Source organism: Terrapene carolina, unplaced genomic scaffold (assembly GCF_002925995.2).
Source record: "Terrapene carolina triunguis isolate 2854851 unplaced genomic scaffold, T_m_triunguis-2.0 Scaffold88, whole genome shotgun sequence".
Lineage (NCBI taxonomy): Eukaryota > Metazoa > Chordata > Testudines > Emydidae > Terrapene > Terrapene triunguis.
The window spans coordinates 2254751-2279657 of NW_020664439.1; the positions used below are offsets into that span (position 1 = coordinate 2254751).

Genomic DNA, 24907 nt, shown 5'->3' on the forward strand with positions numbered 1-24907 from the left:
TGGAAAGCTGACATTTTAGCACAGCTTCAAATTTAAAACATTATATTTTATTTAAATCACAATCCAGGATTCATTAAGTACCACAGACTCCTATTAATAAAGAAGGGAGTGGCACCTGTCAAATGTCTCAAATACCCTGGAAAATTCTTTCCCCAACAAACAGAGCTGCAGAAAGTTTCAGGATGTCTAAACAATTAGCACAGAGGTCCTCACATATACTGCCCCATATAGACAGAGTAAGAGGACCCTCACCCACCATCAGAATATCCCAGGTGGAAGACACCACTAGGCCTTCCCCATAATGTGTACTCTGGCAGGTAGTGTGCTGGAAATAACTAACATAATTTAATTTCCCCTCTCTATCACATCTCCCTAGACGCCTCTTGGGAACAGAAATATACACAATCTTAAACACTCATAAAAAGCACCTCATTAAAGAAACTACTATTCTAGGTCAGAAAAGTAAGTTGCACCACAGGACAGAAAAGTAAGTTGCACCACAGGATAAAATCCAACTCCCATACAGTCCACTACTGGCTGCAGCTAATTAAATATATCTCCCCATGGACTCCATCACCTTCAAATACCTACAAAAACAATTTGTATTCTCTGAAACGTGCGGGCAACTCTTCTCTCTAAAATCTCCTACAGAGCAAATATACAGTCTGTTAATAAGAGCAATTCCTCTGTCTATTATTTGCTATCATGGTCTGCCCTCAGGGGAGAATAAGGGGAAATAATTACTCTGAAACACAATGAGGCAAATGTATCTCTGATGTAACTCCTCTGAGGTCAGTGGAATTGCACCAGGAATGCATATGGCCCAGTACCTTTTTAAAGACACTGAGGATGCTGGCTAATTCTCAGTCTTCTGAAATTTGCCATCAGACTTACTGTTTCCAGCTCTTTGTGTGCTTCAAGGGCAGTGGTTTCCTTCTCGGATTTCTCTTCCACTTTTTTAAGAATATTCTGCACAGGAAGCAAAGGTGGAGTTAATTTCTCTCCCTGCTTGATAGCACACAACATTTTTCAGCCACTACCATCCTCTTGGCCAAATTTGACTATCAACAGTAATAAATATTGGATAGGTAACGGTATATTAAGTCTTTCCCCACTAGGTTGCTGAGTCAGATCTAACCCCATATTGGCAGTAACTGAAAGCTGTTTCCATCAACTGGCTATTGAATAACCTATGTAAAATGAGTGTCATGGTCTCAGACCAGTAGCTAGTGGACAAGCGCATATTTTATTAAAAGCCACTCAACCTGGCAACAATTGGTAACGTTGTTGGTAATCTCAGTTGACAGCATGTCACTCAGACTGAACTATCCCCTCATCATTAGAAGGGAGCCCTCCAGGGCAGGGTTGAGGTACACTAGAAGGCAATGAGGGGATGACAACCACTGTTAGATTTGTTCTGTGGATAGAGATTTCCAAGGCTGGCCATCACTACAACTCCTCTCAAGCATTATATTGTCACAAACACATTTACACACACTCAGCCCAAGACAAGGTGGTCTCTTCAGGTAAGTACTGGGGAAGCACCAGTGAAACCGTGTGAAGAGACATTTGGTGCTCATAAATAATTGCCTGGCTCTTAGGGTAGAGGGATGCTGCTGTGCAGAGGTTTCAGATGTATGTGTGAGAGAGGAAGGGGACTATTGCATCACTTTTATTTTGAGAAGAGTGTCCTTGGCTATTTAGTAATTTCCTTTCAGGGCAGTTTCCTATAGAAGAAAATACTGAGTTGAGTCTTAAGTGGCTTTTCTCCATTAATCCCTTCAGCTCTTGTCCTCCCACTTCCTGTGTCCCATAGACCTGACTCTGCACCAACCCTGATTCTACATGAATCTGTCTATTCTGCACCCTAATCATACATGTGCACACTCCTCTGACTACATCACTCTGCCTTCCTGGCCTTTCATCCAACAGGCTTCCTCCGCTCCTGAACCAGCATTGCCTCTCCTCATGCCTGGCTCTGCATGGCCCCACTTTCCTGAACTACTGCCACCTCACTTCCCTACTCCCTCACTTCGCTCCTCTCCCCTCCTCTAAAACCCTGATGCCACGCTGCTTCTCCTAGCTTTAATATAGACTCTAGGTAAGACATGGGGGGCAGGGGAGAAGAGTGTGTGTGTATGTTTGTCTCTGTTTGTGTATGTGAGAACATGAAAATGCTAACATTCCATGACAGCTAGCTAGGGGCGTCCTGGAGGGAGCATGGGGGATTGTCAGAAGACAGAGCAGAGAGGAGCTGTACCTGCACCAGTAGCTTGAGCCGAGTGATCCTCTGAAATGGCAAAATCAAAAAGGATGAGAAGGGCAGGCCTTTGCACTTGGGATCCATCTCCAACTGTGATATCACCTCCCGGAAAGCTGTCTTGTCTTGGCTGAGAATAGACAGACAGATTGAGAGTGCTTTGCTCACTTCCTTGTGTATCAGACCTGTATTTGGAATGGGCATGTCTGTGTGTGGTGCTGCTTTCCATACCACCCCCTTCCCCAGAGACAGCATCTGCCTGGTCCTCTCTTCAACAAAGGGGAAAATAAATTCACTGAACACTCCTAGGTGTATTTTGGTTTAAGTTTGGGTTTATTTATAGCATTAGGGGATGGAAAAATAGACAATGTACAAGTCACTGTAGTGGATTCACATGCGTAGCACATATAGATTTAGCAGCACATGCTGAGTGTGTAGGAGTGCGTGAATGGGGTGTGTGTCCAAGTAGATGAGTCAGAGGCAAAATTATACATTTTTACACAGTTGGATCATTGTGGCAAGGTAAAATCCACATATTCATAGGAACAAGCCATGCCATAAAGCAACTCAAGCTCAGATAGTCTTAGCTGTTATTGACAGGATGAAAAATCTTATCTGGCATCTTATTTGGCACTGCAGTGAAGCAGTTCGTACTGCTGTAGATTCACCTGGCATTGCCAGGGTTCTGCCATTTGGAGTTCACAGTGGTGGAGGTATTGCCAGTACGAATACAATGCTGCAGTGAGGAATCTCACAAGTCCCAACTGGTATAAACAAAACACTACTCTAAGAAAGCTCCCTCTACGTGATGTTTCCTGGCACTTGCAAGAACTTGTTATGAGGAAGCTTACGCTACTGGAGTCCTAGCTGACAGAAACAGCACAGATATGAGGATACTATTAATTTTGTTTGAAATTGGTCTTTAATGCATGTACTTGGAAATGCACAGTAGAAGTTTAAACAAAAGAATTATTCATAAGGCAGGCAGGTATTCTTATGTTTGCATGACTGCTTGAATTACCAAATCCAAGACAGGCTGTAATTGTATGCCTGAGAGAGTGCAGAACTAAATGTAGGGGAAAACTCCAACATACAGCAGCAGATAGGCACTGCAAAGTTTTCCTGCTTGCTTAAAGCTTGACTAAATCATCCTGTTTTTTAAACTGATCATTCTTTCCCAGACCCAAAAGACTCTGTACTTCAAACTCCTTCTTCAGGAGCCACCCCAGATCCGAACAGGCCCCCTTAGTGATATCACACAATCCAGCCAATCTTCTATTTCTCTTCTGGGCTCAGCCAGCTGCTCTCGTCAAATTGTTCATACTCTGAGACTTCTTTGTGTTACTGGTGCCCCACAAGGCACTGCTCACCTCTGTCCCAGGAAACACTGGGATGCAGGACATTTGAAAAGAGCAGTCTACCAAATCCAGCAAAAAGTTCCCTTGTAGCAGAGGATCCCATAGGTCTATAGTGTGTCCTTTTGGGGTCAAAGAGCGGGAGCTGGAGAGCAGAGAAAGGAAAGGGGCAGTACTCTTCCATACGCATCTGAAGCTAGCTAAAATGCTTGTTGCTAAAATGTGGAAACGTACAGGGCAAAATCTGTAACTGGTTGGCTTGAAAAAAATCCAGGGCATTATTACTAAGGAGAAATTAATTCATTTGTTCAAAGACAAATTGCTAGGGTCCCCTTATTTTGATCTGGTAAAAGAAAATTCCCAGCTGGCTAACAGAAATTTGCTGGATTTGAATATACTTGAGAGAACACTTAGGACAAAATCCTCTGGTGCAGGTGACCTACACATAGTGTAAGACCAGGGCAAGATGGGGAAAGTAGCTTTATAGCCTTCAAGAAGAGAATTTATCAACTCTCCATAGGGTACATGCCTTTCTGAGAATCTCAAGACCGCTGTAACTAGACTCAGGACCACAAAGCTGAAATCATACAACTATCTTTATCTTCATAACTTTTGCCTCTACCTGCACTTCACACACATGCAGATTTTACAGCTTTGTGCTCTGTTGTATACATTATATGTTCTTCGCACTTTGTAAATGACAACTCTGAATGTATTTAGGATGCTAGTTTTCAACCTTGTCATCTGATCCTTCAAATAAAATTTAAACTATTTGTATGTTTTGTTTAAATAGATTCAGTTCCAGTTCAGGGAAAGGGTAGAGCTCATGTTTTCCAAACCAGTATCAATCCCCTGCAAATGCCAAGTTAAAAATAAAACGCTGTCATCTTGAATACCAAATTGGTTGTTGGATTTTTTGCAAATAATTCAGGGTCAGATAATAGCACTCACAGAAGTTGCTTGTAAGCTCTCTCCTGGTAGGTCTGGTTGGAGACGTAGGTTACATACACCGAGAAGTGATTAACTGTGTGCTGGTAGACAATGTCGCACACATCTGAGATCACAATGTTCTCTTCCACCCGCTGCTCAAGATCCAAGAGGAAACTAGATGAGAAAACCAGAATTCATATTAATCATGACCTGCAATTAAAGTCTTGGACCCAAACCGTTTGGAGGGGAAACCAATTAGTATCATTGCAGACTCTTTAAAAGGGGTTAAGTCTTCACCCAGTCGGCTCCTCTATCCCTCCAGAACAGAAGTCATCTGAGCTAGTAGCAAGACCCTGTTCCCAACTCAGCAGAGCCAAAAGGCTAATAGCAGTTGTCTTACCGTTCACTAACAGCCATGACATCCAGGACGTTGGAGAAGAGGATGTGAGCCTCAGATGGATGTAAGATCTTTTTCAGACGTTCATTCTCCATGAAGTGAGACACCAGCAGATTCAGACTCTTGTAGTATGAAGCTTCAGAAGTGACCAGTTCAAACATGGCCTTGAGGAAAATCCCAAAAAAGAAACATCAACAACATAGTAATAGGTTGAGAGTTCATAACATTCATTGTGCACTCTACCTGTAAAAAGACACTATGAAAGCTCACGGGCTTGATTAGTGATAATGAAAACATTCATACTGCGTGCTACTGCCACAGTCCTGTACGGTTAACCATCTATTCCTGAATCAGTCAGTTTGGCTCCAAAATGCAATAAAAGCTCAAATTGTACAATAGTAGCATCCCCTTATGTACTATATATGATTACGGCTTGGAAAGTGACTCTGAAATGGTACCTTGGTATGGCACACAACTTCTGCCTCGGCCTCTTCTTCTGAGTCCTGCGTGATTAGTTTACTGACAAAACAAAGCTGTACTGCTGTGTGCACTGCACTGCAGAGCCAACCTACTGTACCATAGTTGTAGAAAAACAATATAGCATCAAAAACAAATTGCTCACTAGTAACTGGAGTTCCTTAAGAATATACAGGTCCACACCCTTAGAATATGCCTGTGCATACCATATGAGCCTGAAATTCTCTAGACCAGTGGTTCTCAGCCAGGGGTACGCGTACCCCTGGGGGTACTCAGAGGTCTTCTGGGGCTACAATATTTATATTCCAATTGATTTATTTGATATTATAAAAATTAGAAATTAAGCAATTTTTCAGTACTAGTGTGCTTTGACACTTGTATTTTTATGTCTGATTTTGTAAGCAAAGAGTTTTTAATGGAGGTGAAATTTGAGGTATGTAAGACAAATCAGACTCCTGAAAGGGGTACAGTAATCTTGAAAGGTTGAGAGCCAGTGGACTAGAAAGCTTTGATTGTTTGAGGGGGAGAAGGGAAAGACCCTGACTCAAGCCATGGAACACTCCATGCAAGACTATATAATGAGGCAGAGCTCTGGCACACTTTCGGTTCCTTCCACTTCCTCAAAGTCTTACAAACTCCGAAGATGGGGGATGGGAAACTATACTGATGATCTACTTGATGAACTCAAGTTATGGGTGAATAACTTTTCTCTTTTGACTAGGTTCAATACAGATCCCCTCTTGGGAGACTGGCAAGCAATGAGGACCAGCAAGGAGGTGGTACTGAAGAAGGTATCAACTAAACAATGACTGCAGAATTGCTCTTCAAATAAGGCCCCATGGGTCTAGAACCCAGGCCTGTAGAGCTACCAGGCAGCTGACAGCTCCAGGCCATCACCCAGCTGCAGTTGTAACCAATCTGTGCTCCACTTCCCATGACCCACTGTGGACACAGACTCTGGGAAGCTTCGCCTCAAGGGTTTGACCAACAGCAGCCCCATGGCTCCTGATCAGCTCCCTACCCTATATAAACTCAATGTGCATTCCAGGAAGTATCCAGGCAACAACCCAGATCTTCTGTAGCTACCATGATCATTCCTGCTCCTTGCCCTTGAATTCCTGACTTGACCTCTGCTTGATTTGAATTTCTCCTCTTGACTTGAACCATGAAACCTGACTCGGAATCTGGCCCTTGGTATTGACCCTGGCCTGGACCTGACTACGAACTTCTCTGCTACTCTCAGCCCAATTATCACAGCTCACAAAGGAGAACCAAGCTCTGTGCAGGTAGTCCACCCAACTCCATGAAGGAAACATGGCACTGTGGGCCCAGCTGGCACAGCACTCTGCAGACAACCAGATGCTACAAGAGCAGGTGGCCCAGCTGCAGGATGAGAACGCCGCATACCTGGACCCAGTCTCCCTCCTAGAACTTTTCAATGGGGACTGCAAAAATTCAGGGGGTTGATTACCAATGCTGCTGCTGTTTCTGCTCCACCCCCAGTCTTAACCCACTAACCAAGTGAAAGTAGGACTCATTATTTGTCTCCTGACAGGAGATGCACTGGACTGGGCCTCACCCCTACTCAAATGAGTGAGCCCAATGCTATCAAACTGGGTTGCCTTCCTCCAAGAAATCTCCACCATATTTAACAATCCCCACCATGCCTGTTTTGCAGAGGTGGCCCTCTGCAAACTTCAGCAGGGGCAGGGTCCGGCCTCTTCCTGTCCCCCAATGGCCTCCAAATGAACCTCCAGAAAGTGGAGGCAGTACAAACTTGGGAGCCCTCCAAAAACTTCAAGGAGCTACAACGCTTCCAGGGGTTCACTAACTTTTATAGGTGCTTTATCTCTGGGTTTTCAGGCCAAACGACTCCACTGACAGCAATTCTCCACACTGACACCATCTTCACCTGGTCTCCGGAGGCCCAACAAGCATTCAATTGGCTGAAGACAACCTCTACCAGTGCCCCAATCCTGGTCCATCCCGACCCAGGACACCCTTTGTCGTTATGACCGATGCCTCCAATGTGGCAATTAGGACCACTCTCTCCCAAAGGCATGGTCCCCGACCGCACCTCCACCCTTGAGCCTACTATTCACGGAAGCTAACTCTGGTCAAACAGAACTACGCAATTCTAGATAAAGAGCTTCTAGCCATCAAAGCAGCCTTTGAAGAATGGCATCACTATCTGGAATACACAGATCATAAAATATTGGAGCACCTCTGCCGAGCCACAGTGCTGAACCAAAGGCAGCTTCGCTGGGTCCTATTCTTTACAAGCTTCAATTTCACCATCACATACCACCGGGGGCCCCAGAACAAGATGGCTGATGCCTTATCCCGAAAAGGGGAACATCTCACCAGCCAAGAGTCTCCCCATGTGAAGTCCCTATGCATTCGTAAGCCCCGGTGCTTCCTGGATGCCACAATTCCCCAAGATCTCACGTCACTGATCTTCTCAGCTACAGGGAAGGAGCCTCAAGAGATGAAAATCTCTCCTGTTCAGCTGAAAAAGATTTTCTAGCCAATAGTTCTAAACTCTCCCATATAACTTTTTTGACTTTTCCTGAAAAAAAAAACAGTCTCCAAAAGTCATGGAAGAGCGACCCAAACTACTAATTGCAAAGCCTTGAGACCTGTGTGATTGTATCTGATTCTGTTGCAACAGATGATCCAGAAGGGGTGGCAGAAGCAAGGATTAGCTCTTTTACAGATCCAGAAGTTCTAAATATCAAACTGTCTGGCCCACTTTAGGGCTACCAACAGAACTGAGTCAACAAGTTCCAGCATGTTACTTTTCAGACACCTTCTTGACCATTTTTGGGTTTACTGGCCTCTGAACCAATCCCCAGGAGCAGTAGACCAAATAGGGTTGCAGATGGAAGGCTGCATGTCCTCGCACAAGACAGATTTGCTTTCACAGCTCATAAGAACAGTTCTGGTGGTTGGGAGAGCCTGTCCCTTTCACATACATCTTGACTTCATACCTGCAGTGCTCGCCATAAGCAGCTTTACAGATGCTTCGTGTTGGGACTTAAGTGATGGTGAGCCTTACGATTAAGAGATTGGACTGAGACTCAGGAGATCTGGAATCTATTTGCAACTTCATCACAGTTCTTTTGTGCCAATTCACTTGAGCAATTCACTTAACATCCATGTGGCTTGTTTCCTCATCTGCAAACTAGGGAAAACACCACTACCTCTGAGGGGTGTTGCAACAATTAACTCATTGCCTATTAGTGTTCAAATACTACAGGAATAGGGCACCCTTCAGATGTCCATTGTTGTTTAGTGCTGTAAGTTTACTCAGTCATGTGCAAGAACAAATAACTGGGACCCACAATAGAATTATTCAGGCTGGGGGCTGTGCCTTTATTGGAGCTGTCAGAGAAAGGAATGAGGCAAACCTCCATAAGGATTCATAAGGTATATGTTAGGAATTTCCCTTTGAGTCACCTCTTTGAAGTCAAACCTGTCTTCTGAATTCCTGAAACAACAAAATACCAATTCCACTGTTGTAGACCCCAAATCCAATTCTAGACCATGATGGAGCTGAGACCAGGAAAAGAAGAATGGCAGACGCAGCTTAGTGCATGATGTGGCTCCCTCCTCTCTTCTGGAAAGTACTGACCAGGCATCTAGGAGATCAGTGGTCTCAAACATCCAGCCCATTTGATATATGTATGTGGCCTTCATGGAATATTTGATTTTCTCCAAAAATCTAATTTTTTTTAAAGAAAAAAGATTCTATCCTCAGAGTTGCAAAGATAACCATAGAAAATTTAAACCAAATGTAAACTGGTGCAGTGTTATCTTCCTGAGTTTGCAGACCGCCAGAAACAATGGCTTAGAAGTGTGGACCACACTATCCTATCAATCTCCTGGGATGTTAACTAATTAAGACATTTTAAATGAGGCATTAACTATGTCATTGCTGATCATTTTAGCAAATGGGATGAGACAGGGAGTAAAAGTGAAGACCATGAGGAAGTTAGGAGCTGCTACAAGATAAGAAATGCAGAAGGAAAAAAGTAAGTAATCTGAAAGGTTAAGCTTATTTTCCCACTGCGTAAAGCCTAAATGAGACAATAAGCTATTTAACAAACAATAATTAGAAGATTAGTTAGTAAATAAATCACATTCTAGCCCTAATTTCTGAGCACATCTCCATCTGATATTGGTGAAAGTTATACTGTGGATTTAGAGTAGCTCTAAATCTATACCCAACGAACAGGCAATAAATAACAACCAAATTTGGTCACTTCCACTGAAGAAGAGTGACTCCCTGTCACAGATCGGGAAGAAGAAAGGTTAGCTCTCCAGAGGACAACAATTTTGTTTTGTAGCAACATTTGAGGTTTTGAATTTTTTCATTCCATGCTGAAATTAAAAAAAAACTTTTGGAAGTGTTTGCAAACATGGAGTTGGGGGGAGAGAGAGGAGGACTGACTCTCACACTCCTTAAGAGCAGAGTTTTTCATCCCAGATCACTCAGAATCAAGCAGAGCAGGGACTTGAAACTGGTCTCACACTCCTAGGCTGGTGCCCTAATCACCAGGCTCCAGTGTGTTGGAGTAATCTCTCTTGCTCATGCTATCATATGACCAGAGAGCCTTGGACCCAAAAACCTTCCTTACAAAAATTTAATCAAAACAAATATGTCTCCATGAAATGTTCTGACTTTGAAACAGCATATTTTGCCAAAATTTCATTTTGGCAAAGATGTTCTGATGAGATCTACTAAGCACCTAACATTCCTTGAAACCAGTGAATGTCCTAAAGCTGAGGAAAAAGAAGCTAGTATAGGAAAATCAATATAGACTGTACTGGATGGAAGGAGCCAGAATGGAGTAAAGTTATAATGGGAACAAGAGGGAGAGATTGAAAAGGAGAGAAGAGGACAGAACAGGGGAAGAAAAATGAACTGGCCAACAAAATTCCATTTAAGATTGACACCAACGATGCTCAGCATATAATTTTTGACTCATGCTGAAGATGTTTCTCTAAAATTGTTTCAACTCAATAAACCTTGATTAAAAGGTTTCTTCTTAATTCTGTGTAACCAGCTTTTCAAAGTCTAATATCTTGGTGACACAATTTGTTTTTAACCTACAGTACTACTCAGGGGCAGCGAGTTATATGGACCTGTGGTGCCCAGGCTCCAGCAATATTCAGGGCCCAGGGGCCCGGTTCCAGCAATGTTTGGGGCCAGGTCTCTTCCCCCAGCCCCTGCCGCCTCTGCGTGCCTCCCCTGAGTGTCCCCCGGGCGCCTGAGCGTCCCTTCCTCGAGCCAGTGGTTCCCCCCTGAAGCTCTGCCCTGCACTCTGCTCTGTCAGCTCCCAGCATCAACTGCCACCACAGGGTCCTAGCACTCCCCATCCACTAGTACCAGGGCAGGCTGCCCCTGCCCCTGCCCTTCTGTCTCGGACCCTTCCCTTTTCCGGCGGGACCCTCCACCAGCACAGAGGGCACCCCCCCCCGTCCACAGTCACCGCTCCTGCCCCACGCTGGGCAAGGGGCAGCCCCATGCCCCACCCCAGTGAGGCTACAATGAGGGGCAGCAGCAGGGGAGAAGGGGCACATATGATGCCAGCCCCCTGCCAGTACCCACCACAGAGGAGGAAAGGGGGCTTCCTGGACCTGAGAGGGGCCCTAGGAGCATAGGAGGGGAGAGGGGGCCCCCTCCCCCGGAGCTCGCTTAGGGTTACTGCTGGTGGGGAGAGGGCTGGGGGGAGTCGTCCTCTCTGGCCCCAGCCCCAGGGCAGCCTGCCTGCCCCCCAAACTCCTCGTCCCCGGCCCTGTCCCACCCCAGAGCCTGCACCCTCAACCAGAGCCCTCATGCCCCCGCACTCTAACCCTCTGCCCCAGCCCCGTCTTGAACCCCTCATCCCCGACCCACCCCACAGCCCTCACCCCTGTACCCAAACCCGCTGCCTGAGCCGCTCCCACACCCCAAACCCCTCATCACCAGCTCCACCCCAGAGCCCTCACATTTTTACATTATTTTAAAATATATATATCGGCTTACAAGGCAGGTATAGGGGGGTGGGACTTGGACCTGTTCTGAGCACCACCAAAAATTATACAAACCTGCCGCCCCTGGTACTACTAATACACTCAAGTAATTTAATTTATGGTCACTTGTTCCAAGCCCTCCCCCATTACATTCACATTCTGTCACTTCCTCCAGGGCAGTTCACTGTGAGAACCTGAGTAATGTCTCTTCTGGCTTGTTCTTCTATTTTTTGCATCATTAAATTATCTTCCATATAGTTCAAGAATGCCCTTGATGATTCATGTTTTGCTGTGCTTAATGCTCAGCAGATGTCTGGATAATTAAAGCTACCCATCGGTTATTTAGTCATTTCTGATAATTATTCCAATAGCATGTCACTTTTTGTCATTTCCTCCTGACCCCTGTGGTCTACAACACATGTCCATCGTGAGTTCTTTTGTTTTTCCCATTCCTATGTTTCAGCCCACGTTATCTTGCAGTCACACCTCCTGTTGTTATTTTATATTTTTCTGCTCTTGTGTTCACTTCTGATGTAAAGTGCTACCTCATCCTTCTTTCCTCTTTATGTCTTGCTTATCCAGGGTCATAGCTATATTAATATTCTAATCAGTGACTCACCCCTTCCACCATATTTTGGTAATGTGAACAAGGTAATAATTGGTGTCATGAAGTACCACTTCCTGCTCTTCCTACTTATTACCCAAATTTCTTACATTTTGTGTATTTTTAAAAAGAGTGAATTCTATTGCTCCTTTTATTGGTCATTGCTAACTCCCATCATCTTGTATTCAATCCTTCTCTGCTTAAAGTGTTACTGGGGTAAACAAAACGTCTTACCCCATCTGTCCTATTTTAAAACCTACCTAAATCAACCCTGCTAGCTTTGAACAAAGACAGCTAATACCCCATATGCTCAAACAAAAACCATTGTCTAGTCTTCACTCTCTGCAAAAGACATTCCAGTGTTATAAGTAACGCTATGTTTTAGTCATGGGTATTTTTAGTAAAAGTCATGGACAGGTCACTGGCAGTAAACAAAAATTCATGGCATATGACCTGTCCATGACTTGTACTATATACCCCTGACTAAAACTTGGGCTGGGGGGCTGCGGGTGCTCTGGGGGTGTGGGCCGGGGGAGGGGGCACCACAAGTGCTGGGGGGGAGGGCGGTGGCGGTGTGCGGCCCAGGACCCCCACTGGTGCTGGGGGGGGGGGAGGGTTGGCAAGGCTTGCAGGCTTCCTACCTGGCTCTGCACGGCTCCCCGGAAGCAGCAGGCGTGTCTCTGCAGCTCCTAGGGGGAGGAAAGGACAGGGGGGCGCTGCGTGCTGCCGCTGCCATGAGCACTGTCTCCACAGCTCCCATTGGCCAGGAAGAGCCTCCTGGCCCCTCTGCCTAGGAGCTGCAGGGACATGCTGGCCGCTTCCAGGGAGCCCCCCTGAGGTGAGCGCTGCCCTATACCCCAGCCCTGAGCCCCTTCCCACAACCAAACTACTGCTGCTGGGGTGAGGGGGAGGGCGGTGGCATGAGACTGCCTCAGCAGTGGCTGGCGCGGCTGGCCCAGGGACTGCCTGAGCTGCTCGGGCAGCCCCAGAGCCAGCCGCACTGGCTGCTGCAGAAGTCACGGAAAGTCACAGAATCCGTGGCCTCCATGACAGATACGCAGCCTTACTTATAAGATAGTTCTGAGGGAATTCTGTGTCACTGCACACATGCAGAATTCATGTCCCCCCACAGATTTTTTTCCCCACAGAAAATACATTCTGCCAGAGAGGTGCTGCAGTTATGCCTTTGTGGCACCAGAACAAAGGGAGCTGGCTCACTGGCAGTAGCAGTCAACAGCGGATAGGGAGGAAGAGAGACTGCATTCCTCACAGCACCCTGCCCTGAGGCCAAGTGAGGAGGCAGCACAGGATATGGGTGTGGAGGCAGACAGACAGAGCTGGGCTCATGAGACTGCTGAGGGGTGTCACATAGACTGGTATTGAGAAGGGCTAGTGAGAGGGAATAGACTGTGGTGGGGGCTGAATGGGAGTAGGGGTGCAGGGCCACATGGAGATGGGGTTGCAGGGCCACATTGGGACAGTGGGGTGGGGCTGCCAGGGACACATGGGGATGGAGGGAAGATGGGGGGCTGAGTCAGGGTGCAGGGACACAAGGGCACAGGGGCAGATGTGCCTGACTGAATGGGAGAGGCTGGGGTCAGCCAGGATCTGTATGGGGGAGGCTCCCCAACTCCCGAACAATCCTCCCCACCCCCTAAAAAAACCTGTTCCATGCTTCTCCCACCCACCCCAACAACACTCCAGGTTCACTCGCAGGCTCCTTCCCAGCAATTTCTTCCCTCTCCCTCAGCACCTCTCTTACCTCTGGCTCCCCCAAGCCTTTGCACTGCTTTTGAGAGGTGCGGAAAATACAGTTCTGTATAGTAGTTTAAATGAATTATTACTCAAAGTTCTGCATTAATATGCCTGGTAAGCAATCTATTTGTCAAAAAACATTTCCTGAATCTTTTTTGTTGTCTGTATTGTTATGGACATACTTGTTGACAGGTATTTTGAAATAAATTACCAAAATAATTGAAAATGACGTGATAATATCTTGTTATTTTGACAAATAAAATACACAGAATTTTAAAATATTGTGCGCAGAATTTTAAAATTTTTGGCGCAGAATTCCCCCAGGAGTAAGTGCTTCTGATGGAGTGTCTATACACCATCCTGGTTGAAGAATGAAGGAGTTAAATCCCTTCACTGGCCTGAGAGGAAAAATATCCCAGAGAGACTGCCTGAGGTGCAAAGCCTTTAGACAGTAGCTAATAACAGTGGCCCCAGGGGCTGCTGAAAGGTAGCGCCAACAGCTTTGTCTCAGGAGCAGGGAAGCCATAATGAATGTTTTCACTAATGTGTGCATCACTGCGACAGCCCTGAGTGTACAGTCAACAACCCACTCAACGCATTATTTGACACAGCCCTATAAATTAACAGTACAAAAACCATATCCAGAGATAGCATAGTCTGTGCAGTTAAAGTGCTCATACATCCTTATTGACCCAGTTTTGCGTACTGCAGTCATCATTCTGTTTTAAAGTAAGGACAGAATCAAAGGATCAACACTGCAAAATAAGGAAACTCCACTGGGACTGGTGACCAACCATTTAATTCCTTTTATTCCAATTCATTTTTAATTATATTAAACAAAGTCAGTCTTCCTAGGAATGACAGAAAGTATGATTCCTTCCTCTGACACCAGAAGAGGATTATCTGGCATGGAGGGAGGCCAAAGAGGGTACTGTAATTAGTACTTCATTGCTCCTTTACCTCCTTGTAAATCAGTAGTAGCAGTAATGAGAAGCTATGTTCTCCACTGTTGCTATTGAGGTTGCCAGCAGCAAGATTCTCTTCTGGTGATGGGGTAGGATACAGGCAGGGCTTAAATTCTCAGAGATTATTTCCAGAAGTCTCCCATAACTCTCACCCCATTCGGGGCTCTGGGCTTCAGCGAGGGGGGCGCCAGGGCTTCAGCCTCCACAAGAGGCACCAGGGCTCCCGCGGGTTTGAAAATAATAGGCTCTGGCTGAATTTAAGCCTGGGGTACAGAACTTCCTCATGCTCTTTGGAAAGTGAAGTTTATTAGCATTACATATGGGGGTATTTAATAGACCACAATCTGTCAGTGGCTGCAGTGGAACTTCCTTATTTTTGAATGTTGATATTTTGACTTAAGTGACTCTAGTCACACCGACTTTAAGCAAAAACCCAGCAGAGAAACTCTTTATTCCCTCTCATGCCTTCCATTACCTCCTGCAGTTTGATCTCATCTGGCTGAAGGATATTCAGGACACCGCTGCTCCTGATCTCTGGAAGATCCTGCCATAAGTTAAACCTGGAGGTGGAGTTCCTGAGCAAGCTGATTTGGGGAAGAGTCCTGCTTTCTGCAGTATTTGTGGGTTCTGCCTCTGATGATGTCTCCTCACTGGTTGAGCACTCCTCGGGGTCTGTCTGTGCATCTTGCAGTCGTCTGGTTTCAATCTCCTGAAGTGTAGATTTATCTCGATATTCCTGGTACAAGAGCCCTAGAAGCCAACATGATGGTTAGAGAGTTTTATTGAACAATATAGGGAAAATAATATGGATTTATTTTGGCATGAATATTTTACTTTAGTTCATCGAAGCAAAGAGGTAGAAAGCATCCATTCCAGAGTGAAAGAAAAAGCCAGATGTTGATTTCCCAGCCTCAACCAAAAGCGGAAAGAATAAAATTACAAAACTGGAAGTACATGCAGAATCCGATGAATCCACTATCAGTTTCTATATGTGAAAATGGAACTGTCTCATTTCTCAGTGGGGTCTTTAGAAAAGTCTGCAAGAAAAGGCTCTTCCCTTATCTTTCTATAATGCTACTATACTATTAAGGATCTACATATCTGCTGGGGAGGTGGCATTATATAAATCTGTTTTACTTTAATCCCCATTAAAGTCAAGGGAGCATCTTCCATTGACTTCAATGGGGATAGGATCAGGTCCTTAAAGAGGAAGGGTAATCAGGTCATTAAAGTACTAGATAGACCAGGGATCAGGAGACCTGGGTTCTGTTCCTGGCTTTGCCACTAACTTCCTGAGTGAATTTGAGCATATCACTTAATCTCTCTGCGCCTCTGTTCTCTGTGATACTTCAGAGGATAAATTACTTAATGTTCATGAGGTGCTTGAATATGACAGTGACAAGTGCCAGCCATAGAAAAATAAATAAAACTTTAAGGGAAAACTGCAACCATTTTGTTCAGTCCAGCAGTCTTAAAGGCCACCTCACTATATTTAAACTACTAAATGTTTGACAACAATATGTAGTTAAAATTTACATTTCTGATCTTACTGCTACGGAAAACTCTTCAGATGATAGTGGTAGACTTATTCATTTAATTCAATGAATCTGGTAATCTACTCTCTCATCCTCAATGTTATGTTTAAATGCAGAAAAGTGACTTGGAGTTTAGTGTTCAGAATAGAGAACTGGGAGTCAGGGTTCCTTAGCTCTACCAACCACTGGATTTTGCTCTATGACAAGTTATGAGACATCTAGTGCCTTGCGGAATATCTATCAGAACAGGAAGATCTTAATGGGGGAATCTAAAATAAAAATCCCCCAACTGAATGAAATAAAATCAGTTATATTTAAAACTGTTCAAAGCCATAAATAATATCTAAATGTATTGGTCTTGTCGTTTATATATTTTGAGTGCATTCACTCTTAAGTTCCCATTGATTTTCCCAAAATTCCTTCAGGAAGTTCCCCTGAATTAGGCAAAACTTCCTTCTGGTTTTCAGAGGCCTACCCCTAACAAAAGAAAACTACAAAATAATCTTTACTTTGGAAGTTTTAAGCTCTAGTATTTCTCATAAGGCTGCTGTTAGTTGTCCCATTTTTCTCTTTACAGTGATCCGGTGGAACCCGAAAACCAATTGCTTGGATCTAGAATATGAATTACTAGATTTGACAACACAGGAGTGCCAATTAGTCATTCGCTCCATTTACTTAATATAAATTGCATTCCTTAAATTTATCTCCCTTGGTTTATACTTGAATCTGACATCTGCTGGGAGAGCAATACAGCAGTGCACAGAAAACCAGGAAGTTTTTGGAGAGTGTTGGCGACAACTTCCTGGGGCAGCTACTGTAGGAACCAACCAGGGGCCGTTCTCCTCTTGACCTGCTGCTTACAAACAGGGAAGAATTGGTAGGGGAAGCAGAAGTGGGTGGCAACCTGGGCAAAAGTGACCATGAGATGGTTGAGTTCAGGATACTCACAAAAGGAAGAAAGGAGAGTAGCAAAATATGGACCCTGGACTTCAGAAAAGCAGACTTTGACTCCCTTAGGGAACTGATGGGCAGGATCCCCTGGGAGGCTAATATGAGGGGGAAAGGAGTCCAGGAAAGCTGTCTGTATTTTCATAGAATCATAGAATATCAGGGTGGGAAGGGACATCTAGTCCAACCCCCTGCTCAAAGCAGGACCAATTCCCAACTAAATCATCCCAGCCAGGGCTTGGCCAAGCCGGGCCTTAAAAACCTCCAAGGAAGGAGATTCCACCACCTCCCTAGGTAACGCATTCCAGTGCTTCACCACCCTCCTAGTGAAATAGTGTTTCCTAATATCCAACCTAGACCTCCCCCACTGCAACTTGAGACCATTGCTCCTTGTTCTGTCATCTGCCACCACTGAGAACAGCCGAGATCCATCCTCTTTGGAACCCCCCTTCAGGTAGTTGAAAGCAGCTATCAAATCCCCCCTCATTCTTCTCTTCTGGAGACTAAACAATCCCAGTTCCCTCAGCCTCTCCTCATAAGTCATGTGCTCCAGACCCCTAATCATTTTTGTTGCCCTCCGCTGGACTCTTTCCAATTTTTCCACATCCTTCTTGTAGTGTGGGGCCCAAAACTGGGCACAGTACTCCAGATGAGGCCTCACCAATGTCAAATAAAGGGGAACGATCACGTTCCTCGATCTGCTGGCAATACCCCTACTTATACAGCCCAAAATGCCGTTAGCCTTCTTGGCAACAAGAGCACACTGTTGACTCATATCCAGCTTCTCGTCCACTTGACCCCTAGGTCTTTTTCTGCAGAACTGCTACCCTAGCCATTCGGTCCCTAGTCTATAGCAGTGCATAGGATTCTTCCGTCCTAAGTGCAGGACTCCCTTGCTGAACCTCATCAGGTTTTTTTGGCCCAATCCTTAATTTGTCTAGGTCCCTCTGTATCCGATCCCTACCCTCCAGTGTATCTACCACACCTCCCAGTTTCGTGTCATCTGCAAACTTGCTGAGAGTGCAGTCCACACCATCCTCCAGATCATTAATAAAGATATTAAACAAAACCGGCCCCAGGATCGACCCTTGGGGCACTCCGCTTGAAACTGGCTGCCAACTAGACATGAAGCCACTGATCACTACCCGTTGAGCCCAACGATCTAGCCAGCTTTCTATCCACCTTACAGTCCATTCATCCAGCCCATACTTCTTTAACTTGGCGGCAAGAATACTGTGGGAGACCGTATCAAAAGCTTTGCTAAAGTCAAGGAATAACATATCCACTGATTTCCCCTCATCCACAGAGCCAGTTATCTCATCATAGAAGGCAATTAGGTTAGTCAGGCACGACTTCCCCTTGGTGAATCCGTGCTGACTATTCCTGATCACTTTCCTCTCCTCTAAGTGTTTCATAATTGATTCCTTGAGGACCTGCTCCATGATTTTTCCAGGGACTGAGGTGAGGCTGACTGGCCTGTAGTTCCCCGGATCCTCCTTCTTCCCTTTTTTAAAGATGGGCACTACATTAGCCTTTTTCCAGTCATCCAGGACCTCCCCCGATCGCCGTGAGTTTACAAAGATGATGGCCAATGGCTCCGCAATCACATCCGCCAACTCCTTTAGCACCCTCGGATGCAGCGCATCCGGCCCCATGGATTTGTGCTCATCCAGTTTTTCTAAATAGTCCCGAACCACTTCTTTCTCCACGGAGGGCTGGTCACCTCCTCCCCATACTGTGCTGCCCAGTCCAGCAGTCTGGGAGTTGGCCTTGTTTGTGAAGACAGAGGCAAAAAAAGCATTGAGTACATTAGCTTTTTCCACATCCTCTGTCACTAGGTTGCCTCCCTCATTCAGTAAGGGGCCCACACTTTCCTTGACTTTCTTCTTGTTGCTAACATACCTGAAGAAACCCTTCTTGTTACTCTTAAAATCTCTTGCTAGCTGCAACTCCAAGTGCGATTTGGCCTTCCTGATTTCACTCCTGCATGCCTGAGCGATATTTTTATACTCCTCCCTGGTCATCTGTCCAATCTTCCACTTCTTGTAAGCTTCTTTTTTTGCATTTAAGGTCAGCAAGGATTTCACTGTTAAGCCAAGCTGGTCGCCTGCCATATTTACTATTCTTTCTACACATCGGGATGGTTTGTTCCTGCAACCGCAATAAGGATTCTTTAAAATACAGCCAGCTCTCCTGGACCCCTTTGCCCTTCATGTTATTCTCCCAGGGGATCCTGCCCATCTGTTCCCTGAGGGAGTCAAAGTCTGCTTTTCTGAAGTCTGAATTTTAAAGAAGTCTTATTGAGGGCACAGGAACAAACTATCCCAATGTGCAGAAAGAATAGCAAATATGGTAGGCGACCAGCTTGGCTTAATAGTGAAATCTTCGGTGAGCTTAAACACAAAAAGGAAAAGAAGTGGAAACTTGGTCAGATGACTAGGGAGGAGTATAAAAATATTGTTTGAGCATCCAGGGGTGTAATCAGGAAGGCCAAAACACTACTGGAGTTGCAGCTTGCAAGGGACGTAACGGGTAACAAGAAGGGTTTCTACAAGTATGTTAGCAACAAGAAAAAGGTCAGGGAAAGCGTGGGACCCTTAATGAATGGAGGAGGCAACCTACTGATAGATAATGTGGAAAAAGCTGAAGTACTCAATGCTTTTTTTGCCTCGATCTTCACGGACAAGGTCAGCTCCCACGCTGCTGTCCAGGACAACACAGTATGGGGAAGAGGTGAGCAGACCTCAGTGGTGAAAGAACAGGTTAAGGACTATTTAGAAAAACTAGACATATACAAGTCTATGGATCCAGATCTAATGTATCCGAGAGTACTGAGGGAATTGGCTGATGTGATTGCAGAGCCATTGGCCATTATCTTTGAAAACTCATGGTGATCCAGGGAGGTCCTGGACAACTGGAAAAAGGCAAATATAGGGCCCATCTTTAAAAAAGGGAAGAAGGAGAACCTGGGGAAATACAGACCGCTCAGCCTCACCTCAGTCCCTGGAAAAATCATGGAGCAGGTCCTCAAGGAAACCATTTTGAAGCACATGGAGGAGAGGAAGGTGATCAGGAACAGTCAACATGGATTCACCAAGAGCAAGTCATGCCTGACCAACCTGATTGCTTTCTATGATGAGATAACTGGCTCTGTGGATATGGGGAAAGCGGTGGACGTGATATATCTTGACTTTAGCAAAGCTTTTGATACAGTCTCCCATAGTATTCTTGCCAGCAAGTTAAAAAAGTATGGATTGGATGTATGGACTACAAGGTGGATAGAAAGCTGGCTAGATTGTTGGGCTCAACGGGTAGTGATCAACGGCTCAATGTCTAGTTGGCAGCTGGTATCAAGCGGAGTGCCCCAGGGTTGTTCCTGGGGCCGGTTTTGTTCAACATCTTTATTAATGATCTGGATGATGGGATGAATTGCACCCTCAGCAAGTTCGCGGATGACACTAAGCTGTGGGGAGAGGTAGATATGCTGGAGGGTAGGGATAGGGTCCAGAGTGACCTAGAGAAATCGGAGGATTGGGCCAAAAGAAATCTGATGAGGTTCAACAAGGACGAATGCAGAGTCCTGCACTTAGGACAGAAGAATCCCATGCACTGCTACAGGCTGGGGACTGACTGGTTAAGCAGCAGTTCTGCAGAAAAGGACCTGGGGATTACAGTGGACGAGAAGCTGGATATAAGTAAGCAGTGTGCCCTTGTTGCCAAGAAGGCTAACGGCATATTGGGCTGCATTAGTAGGAACATTGCCAGCAGATCAAGGGAAGTGATTATTCCCCTCTATTCGGCACTGGTGAGGCCACATCTGGAGTACTGCATCCAGTTTTTGGACCCCCACTACAGAAAGGATGTGGACAAATTGGAGAGGGCAACAAAAATGATCAGGGGGCTAGGGCACATGACTTACGAGGAGAGGCTGAGGGAACTGGGCTTGTTTAGTCTGCAGACGAGAAGAGTGAGGGGGAATTTGATAGCAGCCTTCAACTACGTGGAGGGGGGGTTCCAAAGAGGATGGAGCTTAGCTGTTCTCAGTGGTGGTAGATGACAGAACAAGGAGCAGTAGGAAAAACTATTTCACTAGGAGGGTGGTGAAGCAATGGAATGGGTTACCTAGGGAGGTGGTGGAATCTCCATCCTTAGAGGTTTTTAAGGCCCGGCTTAACAAAGCCCTGGCTGGGATGATTTAGTTAGTGTTGGTCCTGCTTTGAGCAGGGGTTGGACTAGATGACCTCCTGAGGTCCCTTCCAACCCTAATCTTCTATGATTCTAAGTGTTGTGATTGTTAAATGAACAAGGATGCAGGTGTCAGCCATTGCATAAATACTTTATTTTGCTTTACTCAATAAGGGTTAAAATCTATCTGGCAAAATGTATAAATTATATTGTATCTCATAAAAGTTTTCATATATAACAATGCGAGAGACAGGTCAGAAGTTTGTGTACCAGGTATTTCAATTTTTTTTGAAACTCATACCAATTAATGTTGAACCTATATTTCTAGACACAGTTATGATGGTAAAACTGTGGACATAAGAAACACATTACCACATTCTGTCAGTGTATCTTGTAAACTGTTCTTTCTGGAAAGATATTCAAAACTGGATTAAAATAGCAATAGGATTAGCTGTACCTTGGAAACCATACACTTTTCTGTTAGCTTCCTACACTATAAATGAAGAAAAGAGACTTTCCTTTAAATTTATCACGATGCTACTTACATAATCTCTCATCGTCTACTATACTTATATGGTTTCATACATGTTATCTGTTAATCGTCAATAGTGTGCTCAGCCCTGTACATAACACAGCGCATGTATTGGGATGTACAGAACATTTAAAGCTTGTGAAGGGAACCCTCCTGAATCAGCACTGACTTTAGTGAGACTCCTCATGTACTTAAACTTAAGCATGTGCTTAAATGCTCTGCTGCACTGGGGTCCAGAGTGTTCACTGGCTTAGAGGATCAAGCCTTAGGAGAGCAGGGAAGGCTGGGAAATGGAGTCCCCGGGGCAGGTTGGGGAACAAGGGGACTATATAAAAAAGACTACCTTCTCCACAGTAGAGGAGACACGTGGAAGGAAGGAAGTTGTGCTGATGGATCTTGTCCTGAAAGTTATGGGCAAATAAACCCACTTTGTTTTTGTTTTGTGGAATTGTGGTTTATTCTCTTTGTAAACATTTAGAGGCAGATCCCTTTAATAAGGATCTGTCGGGTAGACTCTTTTCTTCTGTTTTTGGAGAAGATGAAATAAAACTCTAGGCAACGAAATTCTTGTTTTGTTAATAGGTTCCCTATCTGATCCACCTTTCATTTGATCTGCCAAAGATTGAAGACAACATCCCTTTCCAAAGGAGCCTTCAGCCCAAAAGCAGAGGCAAAGTAAGGGAGATATAGACAGACTTGGATTACCAGAGGTAAGTTGTTATAGGGTGTTGCAGAGTTTTTTCCTAATAAATCTGTAATATTACAATTAACTTAGAAGTGTCAGCATAAGTATGGTTGGAGAGAGAAACACATTTTAAAGAAGGATTTGAAGGTAGAGGGAAGCCTACCTAGTGCACTGCATTGGGGAGGGTGTTCCAGACATAGAGAAAGTATGAAAGCATGAACATGATATTGGGAGAAGGACAGAAAAGAGGATGAGTAGGAAGACCTTTGGGCAGAGCAAAGACAGCAAAAAGCCATATATTATAATATGAAAACAGAGATATAGACAGTGACGGACTTGGGAAGTGTATTGCTGGTAAGGATGGGAAGCATGAACTTGATATGGAAGGTGAGGGGAGTTAATGTAACTGGAGCAGCAGGTGAAGATGATTTTATCTGCAGTATTTTGGGACAGACTGAAGGGAAGCAAAGTGAGAATCAGGAAAGTTAAGCAGGAGGCTATGGTGATCATGGCCTAAAGAGGCATTTTAGACGGACTGAAAGGTAGGAATTGATTTTTTTAAGATGTTGAAGAGAGAGAAACTATGATCTGGGATTGCCCTGAATATGGGGACAGAGGAGGAGTCAAAGATTACACTAAAGATACGTGTACCTCTTGTTACAAAAGTTTTATTGAGCAATGGTTGTCTAGGTATTAGCTGGTTTTAACAATACAAATCTTAGAATCAGAGTGTGGAAGTATGGAATTGTTGTCACATTGATTTAAATGGCTAAAGTAGTGGTTTGCATCTATGCTAGTCATAGGTTTTATATATTCTCATTTTGAACCTCTCTCTGCTATTATTTTACTTCATTTTGTCCATTTGTATTAAAAACTGAAAATTGTATGTGATCATGGAATTAGACTGTATCATAAAGCATACACACAAGGGGGACGAATTAAAGGTGCATGGACAACCTTCATCCTGGCATTTCTAACTTATGAGTGTTTGATTTTGCAACCTGAACTTACTTAACGCAGGTTTTTAATATTTTGTATGTAACAGTATATATAGTCTAGTGTTTCCTGGAGCCATTTGGAATGAATTCTGGTTCACTGCACCCACCTGAAATAGATTCCAAGTTTGACTCGCAGAGGTCTGCTTGGCCCTAATTTTAAAACCTGCCCTGGACCCAAGACAGAGCTGAGCACAGCCAATCTGAACCTGACCCGAGAACGTTGAGTTGTTTTCAGAACCAACATGACCCAAACCCAACACTTCCTCCCAAACCTGTGTCAGTACCACCACCTTGTCCTGCTCGCCACGCCCCAGGCTTGCTATCCATCTCCAGCTGCCTCCTGCCTGATGGATCGGCCTTGTGGTAGCTGCGTGTCCCACTACTGCCAGCCTCCACAGCTTCACTGAGCTGTATGTGTTGCCAAATAAGAGGCACTGTAATCGAATGTTAAACTGTATTGTACTGCTCAGCCACTAGGTGGCGCTGTGTGTAACATACCTGGTTTTAAACAAATCTCAGCCATACCTGCATTAAGACACTTACGATTACAGCCCTGCGTGGATACAAAAATGTGTATCCGCATCCGATCTGCGATCCGCAAAAATTGTCTGCAGATATCTGCATCCACGGATATGGATATCTGCAGATATCCATGGATTTGCAGGGCTCTAAACACTGCGCAGCAGTGACCAGTGGCACCAGAACGGAGGGTGGGGGAAGGAGGAGTCTTGGCCATCCACTTTTCACAAGGGCGGACCCCTCCCCCTTCCACTCTTCTTCCGCCCCGACCCCCAACCCATCTCCTCTCTGGCCAGGCCAGCATGGAGCCTAGCCGGACAGCCCTGGGGAGCCACAGCGGACCCTCCACCTGCCCAGGTGGCCAGCTTTGAGGAACTGCAGTGCGGACCCTCTGCCTGCCCTGGGCAGGGAGCCTGGGGGGCAAGGACACAGACCTGGGGCTTCTCAGGCCCCCTGCCCAGGGCAGGTGGAGGGTCCACCCAGGGCCGGCCTTAGCAAGAGCGGGACCCGATTCCTGGGGGCGGGGCTTGCCGGCGGCAAGCCCCGCCCCCAGGAATCGGGCCCCGCTCGGGCTGGGGTCGCGGGGTTTGGGTCGGGCCCCGGCCCAGAGCCGCTGGGGCCGGGGCCGGGGCCAGGTCCGGGGGTGCTCGGCCGGCTCCGCTCGGCCGGGGCCAGGCTGGAGTCGCTCGGCTGGGGACGCGGCCGGCGCCCTGGGGCCCGAGCCAGAGCCGCCGGGGCCGGAGG

General features: G+C 45.5%; 1 protein-coding gene across 2 annotated transcripts in view; it reads right to left on the reverse strand.

Moving 5' to 3' along the window:
* The window catches only part of NGEF (neuronal guanine nucleotide exchange factor), a 96036-nt gene that overhangs the window by 15301 nt on the left and 55828 nt on the right, over window positions 1-24907 (reverse strand). For both annotated transcript variants that reach the window (XM_026650115.1, XM_026650113.1), the window contains 5 exons: window positions 15237-15511; window positions 4946-5106; window positions 4567-4719; window positions 2261-2390; window positions 895-969 (listed from right to left, as the gene is read on the reverse strand). In XM_026650115.1, coding sequence (XP_026505900.1) covers window positions 895-969; window positions 2261-2390; window positions 4567-4719; window positions 4946-5106; window positions 15237-15511 — 794 coding nt within the window. The remainder of the gene's footprint in view (window positions 1-894; window positions 970-2260; window positions 2391-4566; window positions 4720-4945; window positions 5107-15236; window positions 15512-24907) is intronic.